Consider the following 17,953-nt stretch of genomic DNA (forward strand, 5'->3'; position numbering starts at 1 on the left):
TGAACCTGGCTTTTTACAGCTGAGGTTACAGGTGACCTTTCCTTGTCTCCCAGGAGAGCGAGGCAGACGGGTTTTGGGCGTCAGCAGATCCTCAGCCTCCCAGGGCCCAGGCCCAGCCAGGGGTCAGGCAGGGAGGTGGGGGAGAGAGAGGAAAGGGAGCCGCACCCCATCTGGCAACTGGGACTGAAGCTTCCAGGAGGGAGGTGAGCAAACTGGGGAGGGGAGATTATGGCTATGATACAGCCACAAGTCCAGTAGCTCCCCAGACCTGCCTCCCTCTGCCTTCTCTCCTGCTCCCACCTCTGGGGCAGAAAGCATGTAAATTCTGCCTCGGTCATCAACGCTTAAAGTGGCTTATGGGCACTTCCTCCAGGGCTGGGGCCCCATGCTTTTCCCACTGTACCATGCCACCGACTAAGGAACCCCCAGGGCCACACATTGAAATGGAGACGGCAGCTGGCATTGCTGCTGCCACTGGGACCCTGGCTCCTTCCCCCCTCCCTATGCTCTCCATTGCTGAGCACAAACCATATTCCAATTACGAGTGTGCAGCGAGGCCTGTGACCACAATCATCCCCTCCGTGTTCCCATCTCCCTGCTTGCGTACGGGCAGGGCCCTATGGAGCATCCTCTAGAGATGGTTCCTGTCAACTGGGCAGCAGGATAAAGTGCTGCTGCCCGGTATCACAGGCACTTGGGCAGGACCCAGGGCCATGCTGAGCTCTCTCCAGGAGGAGAGTCAGGGATATCATTTGGTCCAGTCCTGTTTATTTCCAGGGACTGTCCCAAATCCCATCTCCCTGAATATCATAGAACTGCCAGCTTCTCTGTTCTCGGCTCACAACTCAAGCCCTTCAGCCACAAAAGAGGCCAAATTGTGGCAGTGGTGGGATACTATAATAGCAATGAGCAGCAGGTTGTGTGCTCGCAGTTTCCCCACCTGCCTTTCCAGCCAGCCTTGAGCTCCACAGAGCCCCGTCTCAGCTCTCTCTCAGGGCCATATTCTTGCTGCTTTCTCTCTCTAGCATCCCTACCACACACCCAGCTGTGCTGAATCAGTGCCTCAGCTCCCACATTTGCAGGCAGTCCCCAGGGAAACCCCTCTAATCCTCCCAGAGTCCAGTCCTGCTCCAACATCCTTGTGTGATCCGGTGCCTTAGGCAACGGTTTCGGTCATTGTGTTGCATAAAGGCCTCACTTCTGCCACATAGGCTGAGTGAAGCCCAGCTAGCAGGTGTCAGCTTTAATGAGGTCTTGATGCTTGAATGAAGACTGCCTGTAGATCAGGGACACACCTGCTGGGAGCTATTAACACTTCCCAGTACGATGGTTCAGTGGCGAGCTGATCACACAGGGACAGCTGGGTCTGAACACGCCATCATGGGGCTGTTATGAATCGGTGAGTCTAGCCTGGAGGCTAAGTCCTGGGGTGAGATGAGCTGCCTGAGAGAGAGGGACTGGGTGACTGATTAGCCCTGTCCTTGTGGGTCACTCTCTGCCTCTAGTGCTGGGTGAGGCTGTTGCTCTGGCTCCCTGGGGGGGGAGCATTGGGACAGCTGTCCCCGGCAGACATGATGCCTCCAGCATCCAGATGTGCCCTCTGCCCAGCTTGAACATAAAGCGGCTGGCTTTGTGTGAGCCAGCCTGTGGGGAGGCAGTGCCCTGACCAGGGTCAGGGATGCTCTGTGCTCACAAAGCAGCTGCTCTATGGCCTGGAGGGAAAGTCTGGGGGCACAGATGCAAGGGGCAAGGAGTATGCGACCTCCACAGGGCAGGAGTTGGCCCCAAATGTGGCTGCAAGCTGCCTGAGAGCCGGCTGCATCTTGTCAGGCTCTGAGTCGATTCACTGGGTTAGTACAGTGACCTCCAGGTGCCTCCAGCCCTTTTCACTCCCTGGGAAAGCCTAAGCAGGGCTGAAGCTGAGATTGTTTCCCGTATATGAGCCGCAGCAGCTACCCCATGCAATGTGTCAGGTAGGTCTTGGCCACCCTGAGCTCTCCGAGTGCTGCATATCCAGGGGACGTGGCCTTCTTGGCTCTGCCTCTTGTTTGTGGCGAGTGGCCAGTGTGCGGTGATGGATGCTGCCAGGCCTGGTCTGGAGAAGGATCTCTGGACTCGGCGTCCATCACACCAGAGCAAAGCAAAAACAATCCAGGGGCGTGAGTCAGCAGCGCCCTGTTTAGTTTGCAGCGCGGACGTCCCAGACAGCAGTGTCTGCAGCTAATGCTGCCTCTGGCACATTTTCAGCACAGAGAGAGCCCAGGCGGGCCCTTCTCTGAGCTGCACCCTCCCAAGGAAACAGCCTGGAGTGTGTTAGCAGGGCTTCCTGCAGGGCCCTTCGTGACTGCTGAAGCTATTGAGCCGACCAGGGAGTCAGAGAGACAGGGCATGGCGGGATGTTAGTGAATGGGGAGAGAGTGGGATGGGCACAGGGCAAAGGGAAAGGGCCCTGATTTGTAGAGCAGTATGGAGAAGGAGATAGGAGGCCTTGGCCTGGTTCTGGTAGGGAGGTTGGAGATAGGCATGGCACGAATAAGAGGGAGTGGGACAGACATAGCAATGGCATGGGTGCCAAGGAAGGGTTGATGGTAAGTAGCCTGCCAAGGAGTAAGGGCAAAGGGGATGGGCCCAGGGCAAAGGGAAAGGGCCCTGATTTGTAGAGCAGTATGGAGAAGGAGATAGGAGGCCTTGGCCTGGTTCTGGTAGGGAGGTTGGAGATAGGCATGGCACGAATAAGAGGGAGTGGGACAGACATAGCAATGGCATGGGTGCCAAGGAAGGGTTGATGGTAAGTAGCCTGCCAAGGAGTAAGGGCAAAATGTTTCCTTTCCGTGACAAACGTGGGTGACGCGTGTCCCCAGGGAATCTTTCCCAGGCAAGCAGGAAGTGCTTGAAGGGACTTGAAGACCCATAGGGTGAGGGATGCATGCACTAGGGAAGGTTGGCCCTGTGGTTCACTGTCCTGAGAACTGCTCCTTGAGCTGACATCTTCCATGGCACAGTCCAAGGCTGCCGATGCATCTCCCTCAGCACTTGCTGAAAGCACAGGTTTCCATGGCGGGTGGGGGAGCCTGGTGTGGTCTCTGCCAGTGATCACTTTATCTGCCCCCAGCCCCTGCCAAGTTAGCGGCGGTCTTGTATTTAGCCCCAACAAGCAGGAGAGCACCTCGCTCATCATCGCTAGGTCCCAGCCCTGGCCCTCCTAGACCCTTTGCTGACCCTGCGGAGGGAGCTGCGGAGCTTTTATGTGCTTTCTTCTCTCTTTTAGAAGGAATGAACTGCATGAACAAGAACCATGGCTGTGCCCACATCTGCCGGGAGACCCCCAAGGGGGGCATCGCCTGCGAGTGCCGGCCAGGCTTTGAGCTCACCAAGAATCAGCGGGACTGCAAATGTAAGAACATGGTGCCCAGCAGCACCTGGTGTCTGCTCCAGTGGACAGGAGCCCTGCCTCCTATCCCCCTCCTTTTTGTGGGGCTTTAGGCCTTGACCCTGCTTCATGGCACCCACTTCTTTTATAATAATACATGGCTCTCCAGACTCCTGTCCCCTGCTCTAGACCATGTGCACCTCCTAGCTCAGGGACTGAACCTGAGCCCCCTGGCTCCCATACCCCCTGCATCAAGCACAAGGTTCATGAACCCCAGTCTGTTTCTTTCACTGAGCACTAGACCATCTTCTTTCCCAAACCAGGAAGTAGAGTTGACTCCAGGCATCGTGCTCTTGATCCCTTTTGGAGCCAGCTAAAGAACCCAAGAGTTCTGATTCCCTTCCCTCACCCCCTTGCTCTAACCATTAAGACGACTTCCACATGTCAGAGATGAAAGCCAGGGGCCGTGAATCCCGTCCTCCCCTGCTCAAAGCACTGGACAAAACTTCCCAGCTCTGTGAACAAAATCTTGACTTCTCCTAAGAGCTTAACAACACCCAGCTTCCAAGTGGGTGGATTTCCTGGAGTTTAAGAGCTATCTCTGACCAGCCTTCTTAACTCCTCTGTTGGCTTCTGCTGCACGTGCCCCTCACCTGCATGACCAGCTGTCCAGCAGTTCACATGTGCCTTCGTGGCCAGGGCTGCGCAGAGTGGGGCAACCTTTGCAGGGCACAGGCAATATAAAACAGGGTCCCAAAGACCTAACACCTCCCATGTGACCTTTGCTAAGCCACCCTGCCTCCTCTTCCCACTTCCAGCAACCAGAACTTTTCAGATGAGCAGCAGAGCTTGCTCTTTTGCAACAGTGCCAGGCCAGTCTTCTCCAGTATAGCTCTGCGTGGCTGTCAGGTCAGACATCTTCACGGGCTTACCCCAGGGCTGTGCTGACTGTCTAGGCCACTCTGTTTGGAAAGTGGCGTGTCTCTTGCCCTGGCACCTGGAGTGTGATTGGCACCAGAAAAACACCAAAAGCATCTCCCCAGGGAAGCGAGGCTGTCAGATGTCTGATCTCCCGCCAAGAGCTTGCTGGCGATGCCAAGGCAATTTTTTTTTTTAATCTTTTATTTATTTAGTTTTATTTGTTTTATTCTCTTTATTTGATCTTCACAGCAAGCACGTAAAAATGCTGATGGATTAGAGTTTTAATCCGGCCAGCAAATTTTCACTCCGGGCTAAATGTAAAGAACAACTTACCTCCTTCAGAACGGTGGGAAGGATTTTCAGAAGCACGTCATTGATTTAGGAGGTTCTGGAAATCCCAGGCAGGCCCTTGACAAAGCGTTTTGTTAGTGGCCAAGCTCAGCTATGCTGGGTCAGAACCCACAGTCCATCTAGCTCTGTCTCTGATGGTGACAGGTACTAGACGTCTCGGGGGAAGATGCAAGCACCCACACAGCAGCTTTCCTCTGCTGAGCTTCTTCAGGGAACGTCAGACTCATTTAGAAATGTCCAGCAAGAATTCCTCAAATCTACTAGGTTGCCAACTTTTATTTTTGCAGGGGGAAGGCAATGAGGGGTGGGGGCAAGATGACGGACTTGTGGAAAGTTTTATGCATTTCAGGTGACAGCCCTCTTCCCAGGGGGGGCAGGGCCCTCAGACCCCCACATACTCAGCACCTCTGGTTGCATTGATTATCTCAGCCTAAAAGTTCCTGCATGCACTGGTATTTAAATCCTGTAAGTTTAAGATTTAACAGGCGAAGGTCTAGCTGGCAACCCTTGATCTCAGCCCTGTAGTGCTGTGTATTGAGACTGTCCTTTCAGTTCCTGTCCTTCGGGATTCTGGAACCATTGTAATTGCCAAGTCCAGAATGTCAAACATACAGCCGCTGGGCCAGATTCAGCCCATGAGGATGTCTCACAGGCTGGATTTGGCCCACAGGGCTCATCACGGCAGCAGCTGGAGCCCCTGCAGCAGCAGTGTTAATCCCTGTGACTGCCGGAGCCACTGTTTTGGTGTGGGTCTGGAACCCAGAGAATTTCATAGATTTCATGGACATTAGGGCTGGAAGAGACCTCGCAAGATCATCGGGCCCAGCCCCCTGCCCAAGGGGCAAGAAGTCAGCTGGGGTCAAAGGACCCCAGCAAGAGAGGCATCCAAGTGTTCCTTGAAAGTGTCCAGAGTAGGTGCTTGCACCACCTCTGGGGGGAGTTTATACCAATCCCTGGGGACTTGGACGGTAAAGAAGTTTTTGCTTATGTCCAGCCTAAAATGGTCTTCCAGGAGCTTGTGACTGTTGGACCTTGTCTTCCCTTGGGGTGCCCTAGTGAACAGACTTTCTTCCAGTTCTTGATGCACACCCCTTATGTACTTATAGGCTGCCACCAAGTCACCCCAGAGCTTATGCTTTTCCAGGCTGTAGAGTCCCATGGCTCTCATTAATGCCGCTCACATCCCCCCCACCCTTTACCTGCCCTTGATGCAGATTTTAGTCACAGGGTAAGGGAAAAGGGGGAAGGTAAGCAGTAGAGGCATTGACTCCCTGGGTTCCAGAGCCGCATCGAAACAGCTGCTCCGGCAGCCACAGGTATTAATGCCATTGCCTCTGCTCGCACATCTGGAAGCTCCGTGGTCTGGATCAGGTCCATGGGGCCCAATGAGTCTTGATCCCCTTGGTCTGTTTTGACCTTTTGCATAGCACTGGGCAGAGAGAATTTTGCCTGCTTCAGGCCCATAGCTATTATCACGTCTGCTGCCTGCATTTCCTTGGGATTTGAACTTGGGACCACCGGCCTCTTGGCAGGAAGCCTGCCAGTAGGCCAGCTTCCTGTTTGTACTTTGGAGGCTGAGGTGGGGTTTTTTGCCAAGTAGCCATTAAGTGGCAATTACCTTCAGTCTCTGGGCCAAGATTTTTAAAAGTGACCAGCACTTTTCAGGGCCCAACTTGATGCAGTCAAGAACCCCGCATTTGAGAAGGCAAGTGACAACCCCTTCTGACCTTCAGAAAGCACCCAGAAATCACTAGTCACTTTTGAAAATCTGGGCTAGATTTAAACTTTCAGTTGGTGGCATCAGGGTATGTAGCCTGTAAAACCTGGCATGGTGCATTTCCCCATCTCACCCAGGCTGGCTCTCTCACCCCCACTCATCCTTTCATCGCTAAACCATTCAAGCACCGTTCAGGTGACTATTAACTGAATGTCCGTATCCTGGGATGGTGAATAGGCCAATGTGGAAGGAGTTATGGGGGATGAGCCTGGTTCCTAGTAGACTACAGGATGGAAATGACCACAGATGGAACTGTGCCATGGACTGAATGGGCCTCAGAGACAGAAATCACATCCCTCCATGCATTCCTGATGGACTGAACATCAGAATGGGATGATAGATGATATGGACCAAGTTGCCTGTTTGAGTCAGGAGGGAAGTAAGAGGACTGCCTAGATGGGCTGGTTAGCCTGATTTAGTGTGGCAGGAGATCTGATGGTAGAGTGAGGGGACTGTTTGGCCCAGTGCAATGAGGTGGGGTGCCAGATCCTTGGGAGGGACAGTCTCAACATGTGTTTGGTCCTCATAGGCACAACAATGACGCTCAGAGCTGCTTCCTGTCAGCAGCCCCAGATCAGTGCTTGATGACATGTTCTTTGCCTCCTACAGTGACCTGCAACTATGGGAATGGAGGTTGCCAGCACACCTGTGATGACACGGACCAAGGGCCCAAGTGTGGCTGCCATGTGAAGTTTGTGCTATTTTCTGATGGGAAAACGTGCATAGGTAGGTGAGAGCCAACCCAACCCCTGGGGCACTTGCTGGGGCTTGGTCTTGGTGCTCCTGTAGTAGGGCTGTCTGCTTGTGAGACTGCTGTGCCTGACGCACACTGAACGCTCCTCCTCCCCCAGCTGTAGCCCTCAGAGGCTGTGGTTCCAGTCATGTAGTAAGGATCAGTGCTGCTGTGAACAGCTTTACAGAGAAGGCAGAGAATAAGCCTAACAGGTGGCTCAGGGGCAGACTGAGGGCAGGGAGCCTCGGGTGAGCTGTTCCCAGGTACGCCTGCATGCATGAGATGTGCCCAGAGGTATGCCACGGTAGCTGCTGCAGATCACTTTCAGCGGCTGCTCTCAAGACCTCATTTTCTAGCATGCTTGAGAGAATCCACTGGAGATGACCACACGTGTGGAGTGTGTGAGTGGAAGTGGGTGGCTGGGGTGTACTCGGGGCCAGCCTACCTAGCAGATGCTGCCAGTGCACCACAGACATACCCTGAAAGTACTAGCTTCTCAGGCTTCTGGGACGGGGTGGAGTTTCCCCCCACGGGAAATCCAAACTAAAGAGTAACAGAGGGGTTTATAGATTATAATAGGCTACGCGTGCGTGAGTGATTACTGTCCTGTACTGGACGGATTCAGAAGTGCTCAGCTATATGTCATAAGCCCTGTAATTGCTGGAAGCTAATTGAAAGCCACCTTCAACAAAAAAAAAAAGAATCAGTAGAAAGTGGGTGCTGGAGCTGAGGCTGCTTGGGGTAATACAGCAAATCTAGTCTTTTGTACATGGTTATGAAGGAAGCTAAATCTAGGTTGATTACATGATGGGATAGCACAAATGTATGCATTATTTAAAGCATAATTGTAGACAGCTGTGAGGGGTCCTCTGCTTCCAGGCTGTTGTACACATGCTTGCTTGTTGTACTTGCACACCCTCTACTCACACTCTTGTACCCACACTTACGAGCTTCCATTGAAGCAAGTGCCTTCTTCCACACTGGGGAGAGTTCGCTGGACAGAGTTTCAATGCTTTGCGTAACATCTGATGCTTTGCTCTAGGCTAGCTCTTATCTTCCCTTGTGTTTATTACCCCTGAACTCTGGAGAGGGATAGTGGGGGGTAAGATTTGGACATAACGGTCTGTTCCAAGCTGGATCTAGGCACCGTGAGGCCTCAGCCCAAAAACAATTGTCTTGCAGAAATGAAAAAGAAAATACAGCCCTCTTCTCCTCTAAATCATGTCTTTGCTGTGTGTGTTTTCAAATTATAAAACATCAAACAGAGATAGAAGTTTTACTGGTTTCATATGCTTGCGCAGCCTTGCAGCTGATTTGATTTAAAAAATGTTACGTTGGGGAAGTGATTAAGGCCACAAATTGCTGTAAACATTTTAGCTCTTACTGCAAAATAAAAAGGGAATTAAAAGCAATGGAGGGGTTGAAGTCCCCATGGTGCACGCCCAGGGAATGTTCTGCTTACCGAGTGACAGCCTCAGCCTCCCACACAAATGGTGGCAAAGCCCTTCCAGTCCCTGTGCCCAGACCATGGGCTTGTTGCCTGTCATGCACAAGTGATCTGAGTCCATGTGTGAATGCCCTGCTAGTGGAACTCCTGCTTTATCCCCAGGGAGACCATTCCCTGCCCCAGGTATCTTGCTGCCAAGATTTTCCTGGTATTCAGCCCAAGTTTCTCTGCCTTTTAATGGCATCATGCTATACCTAATTCTACCTCCTTTCACCTCTCTAATGAATCCCATTCCCTTCTTGGTGTTTACTCGTATTAGTGGCCTTGATAGCCTGTTCCCCCTTAGACTTCAGAGAGCTGGTTTGTATTTCTGTTAACATCTCCATCTAATCAAGCTCCCTAACCCAGGTGGATGTGTGGTATTGAAAATGCTGTGTTCTTCTCTGAACTCCCTGCAGTTCGGCATTTCTCTTTCTGGGACATGAGTTTTTGGAACTGAGTGTACTATGCCCCTTCCTCAGGCACCAGAGCCATGCAGATCCTGACTGTAGAAGTCAATGGCAGAACTCCCATTGCCTCCAGTGGGAGCTCTGTCCAGAAGGGCTAATGCCTTCCTGCTGTAGGATTTGGTGCCTTTTCCTGTGCAACCTCAAGCATTTTGGCTGTTGCTGTTGCCATATTGTACCATGAATGCCTGGCTGAGTTACTGCTCACTTTCACCTGTAGATCTTATTCAACCCTGCTGCTTTTCAGACCCATTAGAGATCAGTGCTTGACATTATTGCCCCAGAGAGATTCTCTTACATTCCTCCAAGGTAAATCTCACTGGTCTTGCATTGTTTTTCTCATGTTTCCAGTCCCTCTGGTTCCCTTTGTCTTTCTCATTCCTTCCTTGTGTTTTCAGCTCCTCCCGTCTTCACCGAGCTATTGGTGTATAAAAAATATAATGCTTAATCTCATGAAGATATTAAAGAAGGGTTGGACTTGAGCTCTTTGGGGCAGAGACAGCTTACTCGTTTGGCTGAGTGGGTGCGTGGTTGGGGTTTCAAGGTGGTACTGCAGTTATGAATAACAGTGATTCCTGGAGAGCTCCTCATCCTCTTTATTACACTTTGTTCATGGTCCTTTTTAATTTCACACAACAGAGTCCGTGTCCTCACTGACGGATCATTTCAGGAGACGCTGTCCCAGTACGGTCCAAACAGATGATATCTCCACATTCCAGTAACCTATGAGTTGCATTACTCTATCCATAAAAATAATAATTGCCTAGCCAGACCTAGACTATACAAACCTTTGCTGCTTATTGCTCCAATATCCATTTCTTTCTCAAAGTTTAATGTTTTTCCCCTTACTAACTTTTCTAGGAATAAAATTTAGACCAATGGGGCAGTAATGACCAGTTCCACTCCTTACTTTTCTCTAAAGATGGGTACTGCAGTTGCTTTTCTCAACTCTCAGAGCAACTCCTCAGTTTCCTGCCAAAAAAATAATAGCCAGTAGCACAGTAAATTTGGTTACAAAGTCCCACAGGACTTTATCTTTCTCCCACCAAAGTCAGGAAGGTGGATGTCACTGAGCATAGGACTTGAAGCCAAATTTACAGAGATTTAGGCAAGATGTAGAGATTTATAAAAGGACCTAAACAAGTTAGATGCCTAACTCCCAAAGGCTTTTATAGCAGTTCGCCATGAGATCTGCTTAAATACTCTTTGTGAATCTGACCCTGGTCCTTAGGAACTGTAATGGCTTATTGAAATGTGTTCCATTTTTCAATATATTCCCCAATATTTTCCTGGCATTTCACTCTGGAAGGAGCAGTGTTCAGGTCAGGCAGGGCTCTGCTCCTTCTTGTTGGCCTTACACCGCTTCTCTAACCAGGCACTGCAGTGCCGAGAACTGAGGACTCGGGTGCCCACGACGCCTGCTCTCTACCGAGAGCGATGCTCCGCTCACTCAGGAATCAGGACGATCAAGCCTACGCCAGGTTCTTCTGCTCAGCCAGCAGTAAAACGGGGCCAAAACGTATTGTCTTCCAGGTTCCCCAGAGCTCATTTCCCTTATGTCAAATGGTGTTTTGAGGTCCTCAGTTGAGGACCTCGACTGCATAACAGGTGGTAAAGGACCAAGTTTTGCAAGTGGCTAGTGATCTGGGGCACCCAGCTGGGGACAACCTACAGAGCCTAGTTTTCGGCGGGTCTGAGAGCTCAAACCTTTGGCGTCTCAGCACAGGGCTCGAAATGTAGAGGACCCTGAAACCACTAGTCAGTCTTGAAAATCAAATAATCTACTCCCACGTTTGCTCCATAAACTCTAGCCCCTCGGGAAGCCTTTCCCTGTTTGATTCCCTGTGCCCATTTTACCTTTCTGCTCGCCCAGTGCCACACCTGAAGTGACATGGGGTGACGAAGAAATCTAATGGTATCCAAATCCAGCCAGGCAGCTGGTGCCTCCCTCGGGACTTGTGCCCTAGCTCTGTTTCCTACATCTCCCATCCTCTGCCTTCCTGCCTCAGAAGTGGGCATTACAGCCGTGGCGCCTCTTCAGACTGGACCAGCTTCCTCATAGGACCTCCGTGTTATCGGTGAAGACTTTGTCTGTCTCACGTTCGGAGGGAGCCGTATCCTGCCCTCCCTTACATCTGGCATTGCTGTTGAGCGCCCTTGGAAGGCGAGCTTTGTCCTGCTCCAGTTGACAGCATGTGAACGCGCCCGAGTCCCACCCTTGCGCCTGCCTCCATTGGAAACAGTGCAGAATTGTGCTGCCGTCGGTTATTAGCAGGCAGCCGATCACGCCTTCCCCGCGGGGATGCTCGGCCGACAGATTTATAGCCAGGCAGGAGGCTAAGGTACCTGCTTGGATATTTATAACTGCCCTTTTTTGTTTTACAGCCGGGTCTCAGCAAACAGCCTTCCCTGCTTCCCCCCTTCCCCCCCGTGTCCTCCCTCCCTAGTCCTACCCCCCTCCCATCTCCATTTCCTCTGAAATATTTCATCATTTCAAGGGGAATAAAGTTTCCAGCAAGGGGAACGCAAACCCACTCCCCAGGCCGCAGGCTTTGAAATTGAATGCGGTGCGTTTGAAGAGCTGCTCTGAGCAGGCCCCTAATCCAGGTCCCCTTCAGATCACACCACCCGGCAGGAAGCGCGACCGGCTCATTTGAATGACAGTTTCATTAGGCCGTGGCCGGTGTTTTTCATTTTTCCGCTTTTTATTGCTGCTTTTAAAAATGCAGATAATGAATAACATGCCTCCAAGCAGAGCGGGGCCAGCCCTAATGACTCCCACCATGTCTCCAGCAGCGGTGGGAGGGGAGGCCGATGACCTTATGTATTTAGATTTATTCTCTAAAGCAGCCCTTTAAAAAAATAAAATCAAATAAAAAGCCCTCTCAATGAAAGCTCTTTGCAGCACACTGTGTCAGGTCAGCCTCACATACGGCAGGATGGGCTTGCTCTGTCCACTGTCAAAGGAAGCAACAGGCCTGGCGTTCTGGCTTCAGCATCTGGACTTGGCTTCTTCCTTTTGTTCTGCTTGAAGAAAATGGGATTGAGGCGCACTGTCGTTAATGGAGCTGTCAGCTTTCCCACTAACTCGCTTCCCCGAGGTGCCTGTACATGCCATCCAGAGACAGCAGCGCTGTCCTCGTGCCACAATATGCAACGGTCTCTGAGCCGCGGCAGCACTGCCCTTGTGCCACAGTGTCCCACACCCCCTGTCACTTGGCAGCGCTGCCCCCATGCCCTAGTCTAACGATTTATTTTTTCTCCTCAGCTGTTTTTTCTCTGAGCTTTTAGCAAACCAGGGAGTCTGAGGACATGGCTGTCCTCGGAGCAGCAGTCACCTTCCCCCAGACTGCCCCATCACTGCCTTGGTGGCCCCAGAGGAGGAGTTGGTCTGTGTGGCCCTGGCAATCCATGTCTTCTCTATGAAGGCTCCCCGGGATGGGCATCTCTTCCTTCCTGCCTCACTAGTGTGCATTACAGCCATGGCACCCTTTTCCAACTGGGCCAGCTTCTCAGTGTTACTGTAGAAACTTTCTGTCTTGTGTTCAGAGGGAGCCATATCCTGCCCTGGCTTTTTGCAAAATGGGTACCTTTCTATTAAGAAATAGATTTTCATCACTGAACTCCTCTCACAAGGGGCACCTCATAGCCCTCACTTGCTGGTTAGTTTAGGTTTTAAACTACTAGTTTGGAGGGGAACGACTCTGTGTGCCATTAGCACTCCTTGACCTGTAGCTTCCCTTCCCTCTGCTCCCTTTTATACTGCTGGCTCCTCCTGGCTCTGGCTGTCAGACACTTGTAGAGCCCGGAGGGGCGAGTGACCGCGTTCTTGCTGTGCGAGGCTCTCTGTAGGTGCAGAGGATGTGCGTGCGCCTGGGGTGCAGCAGAGTGCATCAGCAATCTGGAAGCAAATTCGGCAGGGGAAACAAAATGCAGTTCAGCTTTTACAGGCAGGTGTGTTCTGAGTGTCCCTGGCTCGCATTTCACCGCTGGCAATCGGTCCTCTTCAAATGCTCGCAGAATCCTTTGTCGTGATGGAGCCCAGGTTGCTTCCGCTGTAGGAACCAGCACCAAGGCTGATGAGGAGTTCCTAGCTGATGGATCCCCCTTGGGCAGGGGGCCAGAGATTAGGAGTGGAGAGCATCTCCTCTGCTATCTTGAAGACAGACCTACTCGGTAGCTCTGGCTCTTGGTGTATTTTGTACTGATTAGGGCTGTGGGCTACAGCATGAGCCCTGCCTTGTGGGATTTGGAGGCTGGAGGACCCAAGGGAAGCTTCTCTTGCAAAGTCATCTTAGAGAGGGAGAGGCAGGGGACCACTGATGTGGAGTGGTTTTTGCTTTTTCTGAAGCTTGGCTACTGGGCGTGATGGACCATGAATCACATAGGATGCGAGTGGCTTGTGGCCTCAGCTCCCCCCTGTATCAATTCAGTATCTAGCAAACTATCTCTGGGGGCCGTATCCTGCCAGTGGACCAGGCACTGTGGTGTCATGAGCTGGCCTTCCCAAGGGGCCGGGGTGGAGCTGCACCCGTGGCAGTCTTGGCTCACTTGTCGCTTGTGGCGAAGAGGAGTGAAAAGGGTGACGAGGACTAAGAGCTGGCATGCTGGAAAGAGAAGAGCAACCTGGGGCTTGGTAAGGGGGACTGCGGGAAAAGGAGTTTGTGCTCTGTAATGAGGTGAGCAGCTTGGAGGGCTGGGAGCAAGGGACAAGGACTGCAGAAGAGGATGAGGAACCTTTAGCATAAGGGGGTGGGAAGCAGCGAGTCTGTGTGTACAAGGTTTCCAGCAAATCCATAATGGGGAGCGGGTGTGGATTCTTCCTCAGCTGCCTTGTTGTGAGGGTGCGCTGTGCGGCTCCTGTTAACACGGGGAGGGTGTTGGGTTAGGTCCCAGGAGGGCTAGGAGCTGCTTGGGGGTGGACTGGTAGAGCACAGGTCTTCAAAGGGAGGGCTTAGCCCTTGCAGGAGTCCAGGGTGGGAGATGAGATTCGTTTCTGTCTGGACTGGATGGAGCCGCAGCGGGGCTGGGGCAGTACTTCCAGGTGTCTACAGTGGGCAGTCTGCTGCTGCCCACTGCTCCACGTGCAGTCATGCTTTGGGACCTACCGAATTTGTGGCGGAAGTGGGGTGCGCTATAGCTCCTTTAATCTTGCAGGTTCCCCTGCACCCTTCCCCACCCCAGTTGACTGACGGAGGGGCCCCGCTTGCGGCTCGCTCCTGATCAGCAGGGAGGTGAAAACTGGGGTTTTAAATATAGTGCCGTTTTTGCCTCTCACCACTGATTGGCTGAGGACGGTCCTGCTGTTTGCTGCTGGCTGGCGGGGAGGCAAAAATGGGACCGTGTTTAAAAACCACAGTTTTAGCTTCCCTGCTGATCAGGAGGGAGCGGCGGGGTCCTCCGCTAATCAGCAGCAAAGGGGGTAGGGGAACAAGGGGCAAGGTGCTTGCGGGAGAACATGCACAATTAAAGGAGCCACCGTGCACTCTACTTCCACTGTGAATTCGGTAGGTCCCCAGTCATGAGAGGAGGAGGGGTCCCTGGTCACGTCTGCAGATGAAGGCGGGTAAGCCTTGTGTTCATGCCCTGGAGGAGTCTGGGCGCACCTGGCATGGAAACTTATGGGAAACCGAGGCTGCGGTGGGCAGTTCCAGGTGCTGGCACAGTTCTTCCATGGAGCGGGCACCCATAGCACATGCTGCACAGAGCGAGCGGCTGGTGTGGCCAAGAGTGGCTCATTTCTCTCTTTTCCTTTTCACCTCCATCCTCTCTTGGGCCTGGTCCTCTCCCCTCTACGCAGTCTCGCCTGCCTCATGGGTTTGTTTCTCATTAAAGCCTTTGCTCAGACGCTTGTCTCCTCTCGGTCCCTGTGGGGTAATCGGTTCCACATGGGCCGTGCGTGTTCAGGCGAAGCGCTGCCCGGGAGCTTGCACTCTCTGGTTCTGCCAGGCTGCTTGTCCTTAGGTTGAAGCCATCTGCTTGGCATTTCCTCTGCGCGGGAGCGAGCCGTACGTTTGGGTGGCCCCGGCATGGCCCAGAGAGTGGAGAGCAGCTCCCCTGGCCCGTTGCTGTGGATGAGTTTTGCTAGGCAGGGATTTGGGGGAAGCAGGGCTGAGATCTGGGCCAAGCTGATCTGAAAGGGCCCCCCAGCACTGATCCCTGTGAACTCTCCTGGGCTTTTTGGGGTGGATGTCAGCGGGTGCAGCCATTTCAGCTTTCCTTCTCAAACCCACCCCACAGCATGCGGCAGCATAGGACAGTGGCCTGCTCGGTCCTTCTTCCTTTCCCTTCCCGGCCCCGCTCCTGCTCCAGACCTCAGCGCTGGCACTGCTTAGACCCAGCCCCTTGATACGTGGCTGTTACTCCATGCTTCACCTCCCCCATGTTGGCCCAGCCGTCCCTGCACCCGACGACTACCAGGATTCCCCCATTTCAAGTCTTCCCTGTGTGAAAGCAGGCTGGAAAATGGATACAGGTTCTACACAAGGGTGGGCTGAACTGTGGCCCCTTTCTTCCAGGTCCCCGCCATCCCCTGTGTTGGGCTTCCATCGTCCAAGAACATCCTGACTCAGAGCTGCCTCTCCAAATCCTCTAGTACTGGGCCTCAGCTTGCCAAAATACCACCCTACTCATCACTGTGCCACATCCACTCCCAGTTGTTTCCTGGTCTTGACCTCGCTGTTGCCCTAGCCTTCCCAGACCTATACCCCAAGTATCCTACATATGGTTTCAGCATCCCTAGCACCCCCTGCTCTTGGCTGGAGCATCCCTGGAGCATGCTGTTTCATGCTTCCTCTCACCAGGGATTAATATCTCTAGTGCTGCCTCTTTCATGCCCACCCCCAGGCTGAGATCCCTGTAGCCACCCCCCCAGGTTGAACCTGTTCTTCCCCTGTCTTGTGCCCTTCCCAGTATGAGCCAGCCCTTGCCTTCCTGCTAGCTCCTGAAGCCTCTTCTGTAGGCAGCTCCTTCCTCACACCTCACTTAGCCTCCTATAATGTGTGCGTCCCGCTCTAAACCACCTTATCACACAGGCTGGCTCAGTAAAGCTCTATCATCCTTTTTCCTCCCTGGGGCCCTGCTCCAGGTCTCTCTCTGTTCTGCTGGTGAGGTTCGTTCCAAGCGGGGAGTCTGTTGTGGAGCTATTGGCAGCAAAACAGCTCCAAGATACAGAGCTGATGGTACAAGGGCCAGATTCCCATGTGGTAAGCCAATGAGGACTGGTTGGACATCAGCCTACAGGCATTTGGGAGACTGAATTAGTGTGATACATATGCCAAGGGGCCAGGAGAAGGTATATGTGGGCAGGGACTTTGATGTATGCTTTCTTACCCCCCTCCTCCCTCTGCTGTTTGCTTTTCCTGCCACACTTTTGGCTCCATAGCACCTGACTGTTCCCCCCATGCTGCTTTCACATGAACATTATACTCTGAGACTATTCTGATTTGCAGTGAAAGCAAGATCAGGCCTCTGGTGTACCAAGGCCATGCTTTCTTCAGCTTTGCCCATACCAGGAAAAGTGCAGCAGGATAATTAAACGGACCTGAAATGGATCTAGTTGCCTGCAGCCAATATAATGAAGGCCTGCTTAAATTGGTTTAACCCTTGCTTAAATGGGTTTAGTTTGAGAAATCACCTGGTTAAGCTAAAATGATTTAAGTGCATCTACACTAACAGGCTGCTCAAGTTGAACTGAATTTAAATCAAACCAGTGCAGTTTGTCCTGAACAGACGAGACCTTATTGACTCATTCTTGTAGCTGCTCGTCTCATGGACTCCCATCATTTATACACCCTTAGCATCACTCATACACCTGACTGTGTCCCCTCTGAATTTGATCCTGCTTCCCACTGTGCCGGCCCAAGAACACAGAGTTCACGTGGAACAGTATCAAGGCGTTCACTTGGAGTAAGGAGGCATTTTAAACCATAGACAAATAGGGCTGAAAGGAAACTCAAGAGGCCATCTAGTCCAGCCTCCTGCTCATGGCAAGATCATTGCTGGTTAAACCATTCCAGTCAAGTGTTCATCTCATTTGTTCTTAAAAACTTCCTATAATGGAGGTGACACCATTTTTCTTGGTAATCTATTTAAATACTTAACCGCCATCGCAGTGAGAAATATCCAGCCTAAATTTCCCTTGTAGCCAGTTAAGACCATTGCTCTTCATCCTGTCCCCTGAAGCCAAAAAAGAGAAGAAGCTCTCACCTCTTCTCTAAAGAGTCTCGAGAGCCCTCCTTCGTTTGACGACTGTTATCAAATCCCCCCTTAGTAATCTTTTCTCCAGACTAAATAGTCCCAGTTCTTCTAACCTTTCCCCAGAAGTCGTGTTTCAATAGACCTCTAACCGTAAATACTAATCCACTAAATACTAATTCTCTTTATCACTCTCTCTTTCTCCCCTTCCCTTCCCCCCTGCCAGCCTGGAGCTTGAGAGTCCTGCCAGCCTGAACTCTGTCTAGAATCAAGGTGTGGGAGGAAGTGGAGACAGGGCGCGGCGGGGAAAAGCGGCTATCCCCGGCAGTCCGTTACGGGTTGGTCAGGACCGGGTGACAGTGTGGCTTGACAAAGCAAGCTCAGGCCTTTGTGCTGGACCCATCGGGGTGGGTGAGGAGGAAGAAACCTTTGCAAAACCGAGAGGCAGAGAATGAGAAATCATTGATTTTAAAAAAACCCCAACAAAACAAAACAAGCAAACAAGCACTGAGTTCCTTGCTGGACACTGTTTCTAAACCACTTTTTTATAATGTTAAACAGGGGAGAGGCACCTCCAGCAACACGCTACCTCCCAGACGTTTTCTAATGGTAAATATTTTTTTCTCTCTCTCTATCTCTTCAAAGGCGTCTA

The 17,953-nt window shown here is 52.0% G+C and overlaps 1 protein-coding gene across 3 annotated transcripts in view; it reads left to right on the plus strand.

The window, feature by feature from the left end:
* The window catches only part of SCUBE3 (signal peptide, CUB domain and EGF like domain containing 3), a 115,746-nt gene that overhangs the window by 65,824 nt on the left and 31,969 nt on the right, over positions 1-17,953 (plus strand). For all 3 annotated transcript variants that reach the window (XM_025206047.1, XM_025206049.1, XM_025206048.1), the window contains 3 exons: positions 3,269-3,394; positions 7,029-7,145; positions 17,863-17,910. In XM_025206047.1, the coding sequence (XP_025061832.1) occupies positions 3,269-3,394; positions 7,029-7,145; positions 17,863-17,910 (291 nt within the window). The remainder of the gene's footprint in view (positions 1-3,268; positions 3,395-7,028; positions 7,146-17,862; positions 17,911-17,953) is intronic.

Source organism: Alligator sinensis, unplaced genomic scaffold, assembly GCF_000455745.1.
Source record: "Alligator sinensis unplaced genomic scaffold, ASM45574v1 scaffold872_3, whole genome shotgun sequence".
In the NCBI taxonomy this organism is placed as follows: domain Eukaryota; kingdom Metazoa; phylum Chordata; order Crocodylia; family Alligatoridae; genus Alligator; species Alligator sinensis.